Source organism: Saccopteryx leptura, chromosome 6, assembly GCF_036850995.1.
Source record: "Saccopteryx leptura isolate mSacLep1 chromosome 6, mSacLep1_pri_phased_curated, whole genome shotgun sequence".
NCBI lineage: Eukaryota > Metazoa > Chordata > Mammalia > Chiroptera > Emballonuridae > Saccopteryx > Saccopteryx leptura.
The window spans coordinates 103,802,073-103,819,798 of NC_089508.1; the positions used below are offsets into that span (position 1 = coordinate 103,802,073).

At 42.1% G+C, this 17,726-nt stretch overlaps 1 protein-coding gene across 4 annotated transcripts in view; it reads left to right on the top strand.

The window, feature by feature from the left end:
* The first annotated feature begins 765 nt into the window (after positions 1 to 765).
* NPAS3 (neuronal PAS domain protein 3) overlaps positions 766 to 17,726 on the top strand; it is a 923,046-nt gene continuing 906,085 nt past the window's right edge. For 2 of the 4 annotated variants that reach the window (XM_066343094.1, XM_066343093.1), the window contains exon 1: positions 766 to 836. In XM_066343094.1, the coding sequence (XP_066199191.1) occupies positions 766 to 836 (71 nt within the window). Of the gene's footprint in view, positions 837 to 5,103; positions 5,164 to 17,726 lie in introns of those variants that run through there. The other 2 variants (XM_066343091.1, XM_066343092.1) reach the window with 1 other exon arrangement.

Sequence of the window (17,726 nt, forward strand, 5' to 3'; positions counted from 1 at the left end):
TGCACACGCGGGCTGGGATCCAGGTTGCTGGAAGCCGCGGGAGGCTCGAGCCTGCCTGGATGGTGGTGGTTATTTCTCTAGAGAAAAGAGGGGAATAGAGGAGCGCTTGTCTTGCACTTTGGGTCGGAAGTGCGCCGTGTGTGTGTGTGTGTGTGTGTGTGTGTGTGTGTGTGTGCAGAGGGGGCGGGAAAGAAAGGCACCCTCCGCTGCCCATCATTCCCTTGCACCGGCCAAGTCCTCGCCGAGCCTCCCGGTGCATCCTTCCTCCACCACCCCCTCCCCTTCTTCCTTCAGCTGGGCTCGCGCGGCGCAGCCGGAGCAGCCAGTGAGAGCAACATCCTGGAAAGAGGGGGGAGCACCACCGCCCCCCAAAAGGGAAAAAAGGCCCCACCCTGACACGTTTTGCTGTTTGCAAGTCTCTCGCACCCCGTCACCCCCGCACCTCCTCCTCTCGCTCGCGGCCCCCCCAGCCCGCTGCGCGCACATCAAAGCTCCTCTCTGCCGCGCACAGTGGCCGCGGCTCACTAATGGGATTGCAGGCTGGTGCCTGGCTCCGCTGCTGCCGCCGCCGCTGCTCGCGCTGCTGCTGCTGCTGCCGCCGCCGCCGCCGGAGCCCCAGCCCGAGCCCCCGCCAGCCCGAGCCCAGAGCCACCGCGCCCGGGGGCCGAAGCCGCGGCGATGATCCGAATCTTTCCGGATTTCAGCGTGCAGGTGACGGCCGCGGCGGCTGGCGGGGCAGCCGCGGGGGTCCCGGCCGGCGCGGGCATGGGGAGGGCCAGCGCCGCGGCCAACGGCACCCCGCAGAACGTCCAGGGCATCACCTCGTACCAGCAGCGGTGAGTAGTCCCGCCTGGGCTGGGATAGCCCCCGCCCCGGGGTGCTGGGGTGGGACTCACTTTGCCTCCTGTTTTATGCGTTACAACACACACGCACATCGCTAGGACTCACTTTGCTTGCCCCTCGTTCTACAGATGAGAAAGAAAAAAGAATCACAAGTCGGATAGAAAGGCACTCCAATGTGCTGGCAAAGTGAAATCATCTTTTGCTGTCTCCCTGGCCCCCAAATCCAAAGCCTCAGCTCCGCGTAGCCGACAACTTGCCGCGAAGTCTGATGCACCGCACTAGGTGCTTTTGCAAAGTTTGGGATCCCCGTTCCCTCCAGCGGTCTTCTCTCAGCGCCTCTGCCGGGTGCGGACTCGCGCTGACGGGCAGCCGGGCAAGTGATCACCAGAGGCTGATTGATCATTTGTTTCCAAACAGAATAGGAACGATTTTCACGTGTAGCTGTGGACTTGTAATCCTACATGATAGCGTTATCCTGTCACCTGTTACCACAGGGAAATATAGCATAAAACCCGAGTCTCCTCGGCGTTGTTAAGTATTCATCTTAAACGCATTATAATGCAAATACCTAAGATTCAGAGATGCGAGTTAGCAAGCAGATTTTACAAAGTTAGGCTAGGTGGTGAAAAAGAAGCAAGTTTCAAAGTATGACTTGTTTGCATTTCTCCCAAATATTTATAGATTTTTTTAAAAAATGACTATGACATTGACAATAAACGTTCTTTGATTCAGTTGGGAAAGAAAGAGAAAAAAATTTACCACCATCAGTGCCCCAGAACCCTAAAGTTTTTCCTTAAGGACAACTTGTAATGTTCCAAGATTTTATTGGAAAAGTAATCCACAAAGACGTGCTGAGGAAAACTAACAATGTACTATAAAAGGTAAGCTCCCCTTTGTGGAGCTCAGGTTTTTAGAAGATGGAGAAAATAGGAACACATGAAAATGTGAAATTAAATATTTGTGTTTCCCAGATTCTACACCATTAAACATCTGAGAGATTTGCCAATGGCATTTCACTTAAAATATACACAATGCATAATTCAAACAACAGTTCCTATTTTTACCTTGTATTTCAAACTTCATTGATTTGAGAACCTTTGATTTGAACCAACAGTGTTTAAACTGAAAAGGTTAAGATAATCTATCACTGCCATATTTTGTGCCTTCTACCAATGGCCCAGCGACCAGAGCAGATTTTGCATAACACACTGAGCATTTCCCAAGTTGATGCCCAATGTTGTAAATATTCTGTAGAGGACTTCATTATATGCTCTGAGTAATGTCAGAAGTTTTAAAAAGAGTCTTGAAAATAACTAAAAAAGAGGCTATTCCTTGTCGCAGAGATTTTTTGTTTAAATTATTCTAGTCTTGTTTTACTTCAGTGATTACAAGAACCTTTAATACAAAAGATCTGGGAATCTTTCAAACATAAAAGACTTAGGAAAGAATGAGATTTTAGAAAAGATTTAGAATTTTTTCATGGTTCAGGTATGTTTTTTTGTCATGTATAAAACATTTAAATGACAATAGACTCTGGTGGTCACTTTAACTAGGAAGTGTACAGGCAATAGTCACAATAGTATGGTCTGTGAAGTAGGGATCAAGGGTCAGAAATGTCAGATGGCTTTTGGATGATTTCAGGGAATTCCGGGGAACTTCAATCACCCAAAAAATATAAACTGGGCATTAAAGGAAGTCGTGAATTCAGCCTGTAGGTTTGTTCTCAGAGTGTTGGTGTCCTTCACCATGAAGATATTCTCAGGCCCAATTTTTCTGCAAGTCAGTAGTATCTAGGGGTAACTAACTCTCCATAGTCCCCCACTCCAACACTGAAAGCTCACTGATTTCTTCCACTGTCATCTTTGAATTTGGGCCACTTCATCAAGTCACTTAACCCTACCACTAGTTCTAAAGACTAAAGCTTTAAAAGCAATCAACTCTAAAATTTAGCCTTTGGGATGTATTCTTCCATTCCTTTCTTTTTATGTTCTGTCATATTGATAGAAGAGAAGGTGCTAGATGTGAAAAATATAGCCTTCTTTGGTTTCTTCACTTTGATTTGATGACACCTGTTACTGCTTTTAGTTGTAGTTCATTTGGAGACAGGAGAGTGAGTCATGTGGGGCAAGATTACTGGCAGGTATTTAAAGGAAGGTCTGAGTCAGGAGTTAAGAAGTCCTCTGTCCTCTGGCACCTCATCAGGAATGTAGACCACCAACATGCTAGGCTTTAGGGACTATGAGGGTCAGATTGACTTTCTACCTTAAGACCTGGATACATTACTAAACTGCATGGTGACACATTACCAAAAAACAAACAAACAAAAACAAAAAAACTTTTTGCATTGAAAACTTTGGGGAGTCTGATGAGGGAGTGACATGGGTGGTGGGGTGCAGGAGAGGGGTTCATGCAAAGAGTGGTCTTTTGGGAGAACACAAGCTTTTCTCATTTGTCCTCTTTGGGCAGAAATGCCTTAGGCTGGCTGTCCTGGACTTGTCCAACTGGCAACTTTCCCTCCTCCTCCCCATTCCCTGTATTTTGGACTCAACACTCGCAAGTTCATTTTTCAATCACTCCATCTTCTACCTGTAGATTGTACTCCAATGAGAATTCAAACACTGTCCTGCAGATTAAACACCTCTGCTATGAAAAACACATGTTTTCAGTTTCCAACTTTCAACTTCACTTTACTGGAATGGTAGGGACCGACTGGGGCCCTTTAAAGATCTATTTTTTCTTCATTTTAAACTAAAGCGCAAAGCCTCATATAGGACTGATGCTTTCCTCCTGCCTTTTTTCATTTATTGAAATGCTATGGGGGTCCTTTCCACTTTCCTGGTTGACACATGACTGACCTAAGTCTCTGCCCCAAAAGCTGCCCATACCCAACAGAGTGGTTTTAGTCAAGAGAACGCTCTGACCAGGGTCTACCCCGGTAACAGGATTCCAGCATTGGCCCTGCACAGAGTGGCGCTTTCTTTTAGGCCTCGCTGGGATGCAAAATGGGGCGTCAGCTGGGCTAGATAGAACCAGAGGCCCGTAGTGCGGTCTGGTCCTGTCCCAGGTACCAGGAACTGAGTCGGGAGCGGCGTTTGTATGTAACTGCGTTTAAAGTATCGGGGATTCACCTGTGAACCTTGGGGTCTGCAGATACGTCTGTGCGTGAGTAATGCAGACGCTCCGGCTTGGGAAACGCGGCTGAGAGCGCAGGACCCCAGGGTGCCTGTGCCGCCACGGTGTCGGCCCACAAGGCTCTGGGGTTGCTGGTTTGGCCAGCGCACGACCCACCCGCGTTTATTTACGCGGTCCCCGAAGGCGCGGCCGGAACACTGTCCTGCCCGAGCCGGCTCCGGTGGCCTCCCAGTGCCTCAGTCCCTTTCCCCCTGGCTGTGCTACTCCCGAGAAGAGAAGTGTTCAAAACTGCAACTGAGTGGCGTTGTTGCGCCAGCAGCCGAGCTTCCCAGTCCCCCAACGAAAGAGAGGGCGAGAGGTAGAGAGAGGGAGAAAGAGAGCGGGAGGGGTGGGGGAAGGGGGGTGTTTGCGTGCGAGGGAGCGCTTTGGAGCAAAGCAGCTGGAAAATGCCCAGAAATACTTTCACAGCGGTCAAGCAGGGAACCCCCCGCGTGCCCTCCGCCGCCCCGCCCCCCCGGGCCTAGGCCCCGGCTGCCCCTCGCCGGGAGGCTGTGCGCCCCACCTGCCGCCCGGCCGGCTCTGGGTGGCGGAGGCGGGGGCAGCGGTTCGCGGCGGGGGGTGTGGCGGCGTGCGCCGGGGAGCGCCCGGAGGCGGCGGGGCCCTGGGCCGGGCTGCCCGCGGGGCCGCGCGGCCGCCTCCCCCCGCTGCCCCCGCCGCCGCCGCCGCCGGTCTCTGGTCTCCACGCCGGGCATATGTCTCGGGAGCCGGAGCGGCCCGGGCCGCGGGGGCTCTGCGGCGCATGGACGGCGGCGGCGCCCGGCGAGCAGGGGGAGGAGAAGGCGCAGGCGGCGGAGGAGGAGGCGACCTGCGGCGAGAGGCACCGGCGGCGCGAGGGGACGGCCGGCCGCCGCCGCGGCTCCGGCCCCACTACTTTCCCGTAGCCTCCCAGCCCCAGCAGCACGGCCGCCGCCGCCGCCAGCACGGCCAGGGCCCCGCCGGGCCGCCGCCGAGCGCCGCGCACGCCCGCACTCACTCCCGCCGCCCCACGCACACGCACACCCCCCGCCCTCCCCGCACCCCCCACCCGGGGAGGGGGGAGAGAGGCAAAAAGTAAGAGAGGAAAAAAAATAGCAGGAAGATGGCGCCCACCAAGCCCAGCTTTCAGCAGGATCCTTCCAGGCGAGAACGGTAACACTTTTCTGTTTATTGAACCTGCCGCCGAGGCGGCTGCCGCCTTCGCTGCCTTCGCCGCCGCCGTGGCGGGGCCCGCTCCGCAGCCGCCTCCTGGGCCGCGAGCCCGCGGGGACCTCGGCTGCCGCCGCCGGCGGAGCGCTCGCCCGCGGTCCTGCGCGCATTGTCCGCCCGCGGCGGCGGCTGCGGCTGCGGCGGCGAGCGGGCTCCTGCGGGGCGGCCGCGGCGGCGGCGCCAGGCTCTCCGAGCAGTCGCTCCAGCTCGGCTCGGCAAATAGAGTGACTCGCTGACAGAAAAAAAAAAGAGAGAGAGAGAGAGAGAAGAAAAAATAAAAAGAAAAATACAAGAAAGAAAAACAAACAAAAAAGAGAATGGACTGCTGTGTGACAGGGCGCAGAGGTGAGGGTGGGGGCCGGGGATCCCCGGGGCCGCCGCAGGTCCCTTGGCAGCTGCTCTCTAGGAAGGAATGAGGCTGCGGAGCGGGAGGGAAGCGGGGAGGGAGGAGAGGAGGCGGCGGCCGGGGGCGGGGAGCGCGGGCCGCGCGGAGTCGCGGAGGAGCTGTCTCTGCGCAGGGCCTACCGGCCGGGACTGGAGCGGACGCGCTGCCGCCGCCCCCACCGCCGGGCTGCGCCTCAGCCTCGGCAACTTGTGGGTCTCCTGCTCTGCCCTCCGCTCTCTCTGCCCTCCTCTCCACCCCCCCCCCCCACGCCCCAATTCAAATAGGCAACCAAACAGCGAGATGTAAAATGTGCCAACAGTTGGAGCATCTATGCCCCGTTAGTTACTGTTCGGGGATCTGTGTTTTAAAAGTTCCTGGTGAGAATTGCATATCCAGGCAAGGGGCTCAGCCGAGCATGTCTGTTTGAAGTTAGTTAAACTAAAGCCAAAGGGAAAGGGAGTCTATCTGTATTCAAAATATCCATCACCGTACTTCCTACTTGAATGGCATTGTTAGGTTTCCAAGTAACTAAGCACCCTCCTCCCCACGTGGTTTTCCCTCCTACAGTCTATGCAGCCTAGTTTGTTTGCAATCTTTTTTGCTATTAATTGGCAGCGTCAATGACATTAACTGTATATTGGTTTGAGCAGAGTATCTCTGTCTCTGAAGAGGAAATGCTTCATAGGAAGTATGAAATGCTACCCACTGATTCAGGAGGAAAACAAATGGAGTTAGATACATGCACCCCCTCCCACACACACACCGCCCCCAGCAGAGACGTTTCTTTCCCCAGGCTTTCGTGAACTTGAAGATGAGGGAAGTCCTTACTTGTAAAATTTAACCATTACTACATGGGCAGTTTAATTTTTGATACAACATAGCATTTAACCTGTAGTTTATATCCAGAGGAAACAGGGAGGTATTTAAACAAGCTATTCATTTAAAAAGCTTCAATTGCACTACTACATATTTCCTTCATACAGTAAGGACTTAAGAATTATCAGGATTAAGGAAATGATTTTGTTAAGTACATAGTAACATATTGAATGTGAATAGCATTTACTTTCTGACAATTTATATAACTAAAATGAACATTTAGTGTTTTTTGAGAATTCACATATTAAAGACTCCTTTCTTTGATAGAAAAATTTTATCAACATGGTAATGAATCGTTTTGAAATCAGATAGTTTTTCCCTCCCTCCCTTCCTCTCTTCCTTCTTTCCTTCCTCCTCCCTTCCTCCCTTCCTCCCTTCCTCCCTTCCTCTCTTCCTTCTTCCCTCTTCCCTCTTCCCTTAGTTATGTGGGTAGTAAATGTATTTACTGGGATGGCCCCAGTAATCTCTTTAGCAGAGGCCTATTTGTGTGCCATTTTGGGAATTCTCTGAGATAAGAATCTTGAAGATAGAATTAATTTCTAGAGGAAACTTCATAGCCTGTGCATGAGCGCGTTCTTTATCACCTGTCTCCATTTGGCATTCGAAGAAGGTAAATCAAAGTGCGCAATTTGTTATTCTGCTCCACTTGAGAGCTGAACTAAATAACACTTGGTCTGAAATTCTGATTGAAGTTGTAGGAGGATATACTATATTTAATTTAATGCCCTTTAATAGCATCTTCTTGTTCAGCTTGGGTGCTGTCATTTTAAAGGTTGGATCTAGAAGGTTTAACCTGTAGGGAGAGGGAGCAGTAATAAGGAAGTAGGGGGCAGAAGGAGCCATGTAGAGGAAGGAATGAAGTTACCATATAAACTAAATACTTCAAACAGTAATAACTGCAAACTTGGCCTGGTCTCCAAACAGTTGTTTTATGCCCTGAGGGTTCACTTCATTTTTAAGGGTTTTAAATGTTCTTAACACTTTAAGTGTAAGTGTAAATTCTACACATGTCTGTTGTTTTGGTTTTGTAGTGAGAAATGGGTAGTAAGATGGTTTGTTTAGGAAGGGATTATTTTTCTTAGTTACTTGCTAAATAGAGGCATTTCATCTTGATGTTCACTTTGAACCTGGAACTTGTTGGTTAGTGTAGGGAATCACCTGTCTAACCTTGAACCCTCTATGACGTGGATTGGGGAACTTTAGTTAAAAGCCCTTAGTGAATGTTACTTGATGCAAACACCAAGAAACTGTGAGTGAATGACCTTTGTACAGACACAAATGAATGCATGTGAATAGGTTTTAGAAAATTAGCCTAGAGGTTCTAGATTGTCCCATCTTTTGTGCTGGTTAATTAGCAAAAGAAAAAGAATATACTGACCCAAATTAGCCCTTTCTCCATGTCAGCAAGATGGCCATTAGTCATTCTTTCCCCTTATCACCTGGTCTTGCTCCCTTGTAATCCTGTTACCTCTGTTCTGCTTGTGATCAATAAAAGCTAAGGGGGAAGGAAATCCAGTTCTTTGCCTCCTTTGGCAAGCCTCCCCCTCTTCCTCTTGACAGAAGTTTGTGCCTTGAGTAGGTTTTTTCCACAGGACTTTGGTAGTTCCCAGGGGGCTGGAGTACTTACGGTTAATAGTGGTATTTCTTAGTAATGGTTGAACATAGATAGGTTTATAAAAGATGACTTTCTTTGGAAATGCTTTAAAGCAGTGTTTTTCAAGCTTTTCCATCTCATGGCACATATAAACTAATTACTAAAATTCTGTGGCACACCAAAAAGTATATTGTATTTTTTGCCCATCTGACAAAAAGTAGGTATAATTTTGATTCATTCACACCAGATGGCTATTGTTATGTTGGCTGTTGTCACTTTTTTATTTGACAGTTTAGGGGAAAAGAGGTCAGTTTCCAAACTAAATAGTCAGGTATTGCATGTTTTAAAAATTCTTGAGGCACACTGGTTGAAAATTGCTGATTAAAGTGATATCCTTGTACTTATTTAAAAAATGGTTTTCAAATAAAAAATTTCATCAAGATGTTTATGGACACTATTCTTTACTGCTTTTCAAGTACACCAGTAATCAAAAGTTATAGAGGAAAATATCCTTTGAATTGTATTATTGTTTATTTATGAAATATCTGACCTGAGTATATAATACAGTAAAATATTCATTTCCTGCTAATAATGTTTAAGGAATAAATTTTGGAAAAAGAAGCTTTTTCTTGATAATGTTTTTGATTAGTCTTTGGAATTCCTTAAATTTCTCTGATTCATACACCCAGAAAATTCCTCTTTAGAGCTTGAAAAAGCAAGTTGAAAACCTTGTACAGGTATATTGAAACTTGTTTGATTTTTCTTTAAATTCTAATAGGCTGTAAATTATGTAGCACTACCACAGAGTTTTTCCACTATGTGGATGTATAGCCAAGAAAATTAGACTGACAGTAGTGTCAAGTTGTGATATGCCCATGCTGGTTTGCAAAGCATAGTCTTGTAGCATGGGGCTTTTGGTTCAAAAGGTAAAGGTGGTGGTGGAGACTTTAGGAGAAGCATTTCTTTCTACAGTGTAAGCTTAAACGCAGAGTGATAAATGATGATATGCGTTGTCTAACACTTGCTTATATATAAATAGCTCCATAAGATTGCTTAAATGATAATCGAAAATATGAAATAGGATGGCCTTCATATCACAAGGCCAAGGGTCTACAAATGGAAAAACTGAAATAATGAAATATTTCCAAGGCAACAGACTGTCAACAAGAACTGTAATGCATGGGCATATCATAGAACCACCAGAGAGGATATTAGATCATATAGCTCCAGAGCCAGGAGTTATAATAACCTTTATTATGTAGCACCCTCCCACATTACAACATCCTTTCACATTTCCAATTTCTAATTTATACATCGCGAAACATATAGCTACTTCAGATCTGTAATATGCAATTACTAGGTTTGATTTATTACAATGAGAATACTTGAATTCAATATTATTTGATGCTTTTGGTAAAAAAATAAATTATATGATGTATTTTTAGCACCTAGTGGTATCTTGAGTAAAATTTTGGTCCCTGTGTCTTTACATGTTCTTGAAAATCTGACTTTTATTTTTACTTAGAGTTATGTTAAAATAATCTCTCTCTCAGCAATGAATTGGTAAAAATTATGTTGCAGCTTAAATAGAATCTACAGATTGGAACAGCTTGATACTTTTGTATATGAATATGAAGTTTGATTTTCCCCTGAAATTCTTCCACATGATGGTGGCCCCTCCAGTAGAGCAGTTTTATAGGAATGTCAGAATTTCCAGAAACCCCTCCACTCCTTTGCTCTGCCCGACATCTTAGTCTGGAATCCATGATTTGTTCAAATTGCTTATGTTTAAAACAGGACCTGAAGTCCAGAGTCTCCCCACTCGGTGGTGAGGTGTTCTACAAACCTCTGTAAATCTTAGTCTGTTTTTGTTTTCTTATTTTTCCTGCAGTTCTTGTGATCCTTTTGCCCATGCCAGATGCCACTAGCGAAATTTAAAGAAAATTAAGCACACATGAGAGCAGAAGTAATTACTCTCCTGTGTTGGTACATGGCCACTTGTTCTACATCAGGGGTCCCCAAACTACAGCCCCGCAGGCCACATGCGGCCCCCTGAGGCCATTTATCCGGCCCCACCGCACTTCCAGAAGGAGCACTTCTTTCATTGGTGGTCAGTGAGAGAAGCATAGTTCCCATTGAAATACTGGTCAGTTTGTTGATTTAAATTTACTTGTTCTTTATTTTAAATATTGTATTTGTTCCCGTTTTGTTTTTTTACTTTAAAATAAGATATGTGCAGTGTGCATAGGGATTTGTTCATAGTTTTTTTTATAGTCCGGCCCTCCAACAGTCTGAGGGACAGTGAACTGGCCCCCTGTGTAAAAAGTTTGGGGACCCCTGTTCTACATTGTAGCATTTTATCACCTAAATTATTGTTATTTTGTTAATTCTGCATTTACATTGGCTTTGATTCTAATTTCAGGAGTTTTATAGACATTTCTTAATTGTTTACAATGGGAAAGGCTGAAACTTAGTGGAAGAGTTAGTGTATTGAAAATTTTAATTGATTAAATACTAATTTTAAATTTTAAATGCTACCAAAGTTAATCATAAGAGAATGTGTGAAACTTTAAATATTTAAATCTGTACTATGATTAGTTAAGAACTTTCAGGACTTATGGGAAAATTCAGATACGTTTGTTTTGCATTAAATGATGTTAATATTTTCTCAATAAATAGTGCCCCCCCCTTTTCCTTGTTGGGCAGTGTAATAAACCAACTGTAACCAAATGGTGTTTTTACTGCTCTGGGCCCCATTAGTGTGAATAGGATGTTTGCACTATTAAGTTTGATAGAACCTTACATAGAATAATTTGTAGTAATATTAGTAATTCTACAGGGCGTAGGCAGGACATAGCTTGGTAAGAGGAAAGTGATTGCTACTAGCTCTGAAATGACTTAGGGCGGTGACAAGATTCAAGAACACTTGAAGTTATTGTCTGTATATATTTCTAAAGCATAATGTTTTGGTGAATTAATTGGAATACTCGTGGTCTTCTATACAAAATCATGAGATGCAAAATGAAAATCCCATATTACCATGGCCCAAAGTGGTTGTGGCCCTTGACTGTAATTATTGATTGGTTCGTTCACTCAGCTTTGCTTATTGAACCTCTATGCTGGACCATGGGTTAGTAGTGAATAATAAACCCTGTAAGAGCAGTTGCTCTGATTATAGACTTATCTTTATATTGGACATGAAAAATATTACAGAGGTCCAGAAAACATCTTTTCTGAAAGAGGAAGAGGTGTAGAATTCATAGATGTATAACTAAGGCTCTCTATTGCTTCTGACTTATGTTAGCTTTGTGTTTTTTGGGGAAAGGCATTCAGCTTGTGAAATATTGTGATTAATGACTATGAAATGATTAGTTTTTAGAGAAAAGAAAAAAGGTGCTATATAAATATAAACTATAGCAAATTTTAAAGAAGGTGTTTGATGGCATTTAAAAATATAAAGAGGTCACATATGACAATAATAAACACTTATTGGACACTATCGTGTTTCAGGCCCTGTATTGAATATTCCACTGTAATTTTCTCATTAGTTTCCCCACTGTCCGGTGAAAAAAGTGCTAAGCATATCCCATTTATGGATGAGAAAATAGGCTTTTCATTCCCAAGGAAGGTGGTAGAGTTAGAGATGGAGTTCAGGTTTGTTTAGATAGAAATGTGGAGGGGCCTGCATTTTTGGATTTTTGAATTCAGGGATTTGTTTTTATTTTTGTTTATTTATTTTTTCATTTTTTTATTCAGTGAGAGGAGGGGAGGCAGAGGTAGACTCCCGTATAATCTCTGGTTGGGATCCACCCGGCAATCCCACTAGGGGGAGATGCTCTGCCCATCTGAGGCTTTGCTCTGTTGCTCAGCAACTGAGCTCTTCTTGGTACCTGAAGTGGAGTGGAGGCCATGGAGCTGTCCTCAGTGCCTGGTGCCAACTCACTCCAAATGAGCCATGGCTGCAGGAGCTGAAGAGAGGGGGGGGGGGTGGAGGGAGGGCGGGAGAGAGGGAGAGAAAGAAAAGCAAGAGAGGGGAGGCATGGAGATGCAGGTGGGTACTTCTCCTGTGTGCCCTGACTGGGAATCGAACCCAGGACATCCACATGCAGGGCCAATGCTCTACCACTGAGCCGAGTGGTCAGGGCCAAGGATTTCTGAGTAGATGCTGGAGAGAGTTCCTATGACAGAGAGACCATGTACACTATGGATAGTGAACTAGAACTCTGCTTCTTGGTCCTTCATCAGATAGTTGGAGAGTTTCAGAAATACTGTGTTTATAAAGTTAAAGGAAGAATCAATATTTAAATTACTCTCCCTCCACTCTTTAACATCCCTTAGTTTTGTGAGCAAGCTCCATAGCGATATATATATTTTAGGGCAGATTTTTTACTGAATGATTAGAGAAGAATGTTCGCCGTGTGTATAAGCCTGTTTGGTCATAGACTGTCAATTACCAAGGACCTCTTCTGCTCCTGATCCATGCCTCAGAGTATGCCATAGTTTGTCTAAAGATTACAGTTGAGGCATTTTTATTTTGTGCTAGTTTTGCCATCGAGTGTTTAGAAGTACCCTCATAAAGCTTTTTGAGTAACACACGTTAGTGCCTAACTGTATTTCTGTATATTGGGCTATTTCTGGATAAGGACCTCTTGCCAACTTATCTGGCACTGTAATAATGACAGCAAACATTTATATAGCTCTATGTGCCACATACTTTTCTAAAGTTTTACACATATTAATGACCTCATTTAATTAAAAACATAACATGTTTAAAATGGACCACAGTAAATATATAAATGATGTTATCATTATTTAGTACCTCCCCATAATTGTGGCATCTTGAAGAAAAGAAAGTTTTTGGTAATGTTCTTATTTCTTTAATGCCAGGAATGAAAGGGATTGGTTTGGTATGTGGCAGTTTCTTGACAAAAGCTTTACTTTATGAAACTTTGTAACATCTGATTTCATCCTCCCATCCAAGTACTAACCAGGCCCGACCCTGCTTAGCTTCCGAGATCAGACGAGATCCGGCGCGTTCAGGGTGGTATGGCCGTAGACTGATTTCATCCTTAGTAGCAAGTATACTGAATTTGAGGTAGCAGACAAGCATGCCACATTTAGCTGAATGTTTTTGTATATAATATTGTCAGCCAAATAGCTTTTTAAAAATATGTATATAGTAGGAATTTCAGAGCTTGAAAGGCCTAGATGAACAGTGCTTGAATATTTGTAGTTGGATGAGCTGAGTATTTTGCTTGTGCATCTTAATCATATATTCACTTTTATATTCAGAAATATTTTTGTTTACATAAAGAATAGGTTGCTTTATAAATGTTGGAAGGGTCTTATTTAGAGATATGTTCTGCTGAGCTTTTAGATAAAAAGCAGCAGTTGATAGAAAGTATATGTGAAAAATAAGGCCACAAAATTTAAAACAGCATTCAGATCATCTTAAAAGAAATTCCATCTGATTACAGTATTTTATTATCATCAGTATGCTGCTACAGAATGAAAGGGCTCTGACTTGGGTACCTGGCCTGTAACTTAACAAATCTTTATCACATATTTTGGAAAGTAGTGCAGCATAGCATTTTAAGACCATTTTATGGAATTGTAGGTCATTTCAGTAATGTCTCATAAGTGCCAGTAGACTGGGGCTTTTTTTATTTGTAAGTTTTAGAAAAAGAATTTTATTATGAAGAAAAATTTAATATTGGATTGAAGACCATCTTTATATGAATATAACTGAAATTAATACCCTCCCACCCCCATCTATAAATTTTCCTTTCTGCTATTATAACACTGCAGAAAAGGATACAAATTCTAAAAATCATTTAGAAGAACTTTACTTAGAAAGATTGCAGTATTTGGTAGGGGAAAATGAAAATATTAAAACTTTGTAAAACCTATCTTCCTGTTCCTATAAAATGGAGCTATCAACAAATAAGGGTATTTTACTAACTAATATGTATTGCATTGATTGAAGGAGTGTTTTTTCCTACAAAAATAACTTATTCCTCAGGATCTATTTCTGAAAAATATATACATTCTATTCATATAAACAGGGTGATTTTTTACTGCACACAATTTCTATATATGGTGTACATGGTTATATATGAGCCATATATATATATATATATGTGTGTGTGTGTATACTGTTTACAACATTATATAAGCCAGATATACCATACTTGTATATATCTACCTAAAATGGGAAAATGTGACAAAAATGTCTTGAACGTATCATAAATGTCTTACTTTACATCGAGTTAAATTTAAATATATGCTGTGGATCGGTGACTTTTTTGTTTTTCTAATGATGTAAGGAAAAGTAGGCTCATCTTTTTTTTTTCTTTTGCACATTTTTATTGTTCTGTGTAAATGTAATTTGTTAATCCTGTGAAATTTGTCATAGATAAATTTGCTTGGATTATCTTGTCACCACCGTATCTGCATTCTTTTGTTCATTGCTTATTCATAATTTAACAGTCTGGCAGTGAGCCTTTTTGGGATGCTCACAAAAGATATATGACCTCTACCAGCTGCTACTATAACCTGCAGAATGCACAGCAAGACGTTAGAAATGCGAGAATTCCTCTACTGATTAAAGTGCTCTTCATTTAAAAAGTCTGTTTATAAGAATCTCAGGAATCTTTTGCTACTAGCAGTTTTGAGTTTTCTTTCTTCCTAACAGAATTAGTTCTAACAATTAAATCTTCATTCAGTAATAATTTTTCAGATTATCCAAAGTATGTTTATTTCCTGAATGCTGTTTCTTCTTTATAACTACATACTTAAAATTTTTATATTTGGGGGCTAACGTTATCCAGATAATATTTTTGGAGGGGCAGGAAAGAATGGAGAGTGGAGGAATCATCATGTCCTAATTTGAGAAGAAATGGTTGATTTAATCTTACTTGAATCCAAGCCCTTTACAGTTTAAAGTATAAGCACCCTATATTATGTAATATGTGGCATATATTAAAAATAGAATGTTACTAGAAGTGTAACCACACCTTTAAGTATTCATTATTCTGCATTAGCTTAGCATGGGAATTTATTCTCATTTCCCTTCTTCTCTCTCAATCAGTAGATCAGTTTATGAGTAATGGCTAGTTTTTGCCTCTCTTCTGTGCAGGCATATGATTACGGTTCAAAATAAGTCATTGCTAATCCATGCAGTATTGGTTCATCTCCATCACTCTGTTCTGTGATTAGAGCCTCGGGCCCACTGTCTCGCTTTCTGCCCTGATAGTCTCTAACTGCAACCCTTGTTTTAATATAGTTCTGTAGTCACCACTGTCCTACTAGCCCCCCTCCACTCCTCATATATATATCGATTGCAGTAGATTAATATTTATTTGAAGCTATTTTTCAGACTTTGTGAAAAATGTATTCATTTCTCACTGTGAATCTTCCCCTAAAGGGAGGGGGAGAAGGGGATGAGGGATGCTGGTAGATGACTCTTCTGATAGAGTAGAGCTATGGCATTGCCCACCTTCATTCTTTCCTATGGGTAAGTTTTATGCTTTATACACAAATCAGGTAGTTTAGTTTCCTTTTAGACAGGTTAAGCTGCAATGTTAACAGTTGAACTCTTGTTTATAGCAATTCTAAAATGGCTTTTTATATTTTCCAAGTACATACTATATAGTTAGTGCAACCACCATAATATACATTGATCAGCTTGCATTGAATATTTCCAGACAGACACAAAACTATCATTTTTCTTAACATTAGAATTTGCCAGTTTTACAAGGAGGTCACCTAACAAATTTTTAAAAGACTTTGTTGCAGATCTCAGTAGTCCTGTGTTCCTTTTAATAATTACTTTCGTCTCATTGTAGCCGTGTGTTTGAAAGTGTAGGTCAATGAGGATGATTGCATTCAGAATTTCATGATCTGTGTAGTGGAACAAATTGAAAGCAAAGCCTGTATCAATCACTGTGAAGGGAGGGTTAATTGTTACCGCTTCTCAAGCCTCTGGACAGATAAACCAGTAATGAAATACTTATTGCTCTGGTATGTGAGTGCTAAAGGATGAAACAGTAGAAACAGAAGCGGTCTTCAGAGATAACCAAAAATGTACAGAAAAAATAATAAAGTGGATGAAAGTATGGAATGGTGTCCTGCATTAACTCTCTTAAAAGTAATACTGTTTTTAGCCTCCTCCCTATTTTCTCTGGCAGGTTAAGGCAGCATCATATATCAGCTTGCTACAGCCAAATAAGAATATAAATGGAAAACACTCTTTCTGTAAAAAAAAAAAAAAAATCTATTAAAGTTCAATCCTATGCTTTATATGAACTCTGTATATTTTATAAAATAATGTTTGAGTTACTTTTTAAGATTTTCTCTTTTAAAAGACTAGTGATGCTACCTATGTTAAATATTATTAACGTACAAATGGCTTAAATTCCAGAATGCTTCAAAGGATTGTTTTATCTTTGAAGAGATTTTGAAATTATTGGTCTACTGTAGACCTAAGAATAGAAGAAATTGTGAAATACATAAAAAATAAATAAATAGGAATTAGTGTTGCAAAGAAATCATGAGAATAAACACATTAAAACCACTTCTTCCATATGAACTTTACATTTAAACATCTCTTAGTTACTTATATGTTGAAATATATGCAAAAATATTTAGCCAAATTGAAGTCTTAGCCCATGACAATCATCTCAACACAGTGGGTAGTTCTGAAAATTAATGAGAATGATAATACTGTAAAGACTGTTCCAGAGTTTGCCCAAATTCATTATCTAAGACTCTTGTTAAGAACATCTCAAAGAATTTTAACCAGGAAAATATATTAATGGTTCAAAAGCATTTTCAAAACTCTGAATTATAGAAGTATAATGGAATTATATATGCAAGAGTTATAGTTAGTAATACAGATAGCAGAAGACATTATGAAGGCATATTTTTCCATAACGTACACTGCTCTTGCATATGGTTTAATCCATAGGGTTTAATCACATAGATTATTATTTTTGTATTTGGAATAAGAAAATCAAGGTTGTTTTAAAAATATAATGGGTTCCTTTCCATTAATGTAGGAAAGCTTATAGCTATAAAAAGTTAGGTATGCCTTTTGGCAGTCATTTCAGATTTGATACAAACAAATGCTAACAAGATAGAACATTCTTAGCAAGAAGAAGGAACTGTTCCACATCTTTATATTTGTCTTTGGAATGTCACAAATTTCCCAAGGCCTGCTTCTATGCAGTACAGTACTGATGTGGATGCACCACAGTTTAAACAAATGATTGGGGCCTAGCCCTTTTTATGACAGCAGCACCATGCTCTGCCTCATGTGGTTTTGTATATTGTATCATATAAGATAAATGTAATAGTTAATGCTATAATGTCCTTGGCTCAGGTAGTATTTAAAGTGCTACTAAAATACACTGAAGTATAAGTCAGTAGAGAGCCCTAAAAGTCAAGCTTTTCCAAAGGGTGTCAATTTTTGTGTACAGCAGGGCAGGCAAAAAACAAGAAATATTCCATTACTCAGTAGTGGATGTGTACTTAAGACAGGAGTCCTTGAATGTGGAGATAGAGCAAGTAGTACTTCATGTATGCTCACATGTATAAGATGCACCTTAATTTTGGGACCCAAAATTTGAAAAAAAAATGTATTACATAAAG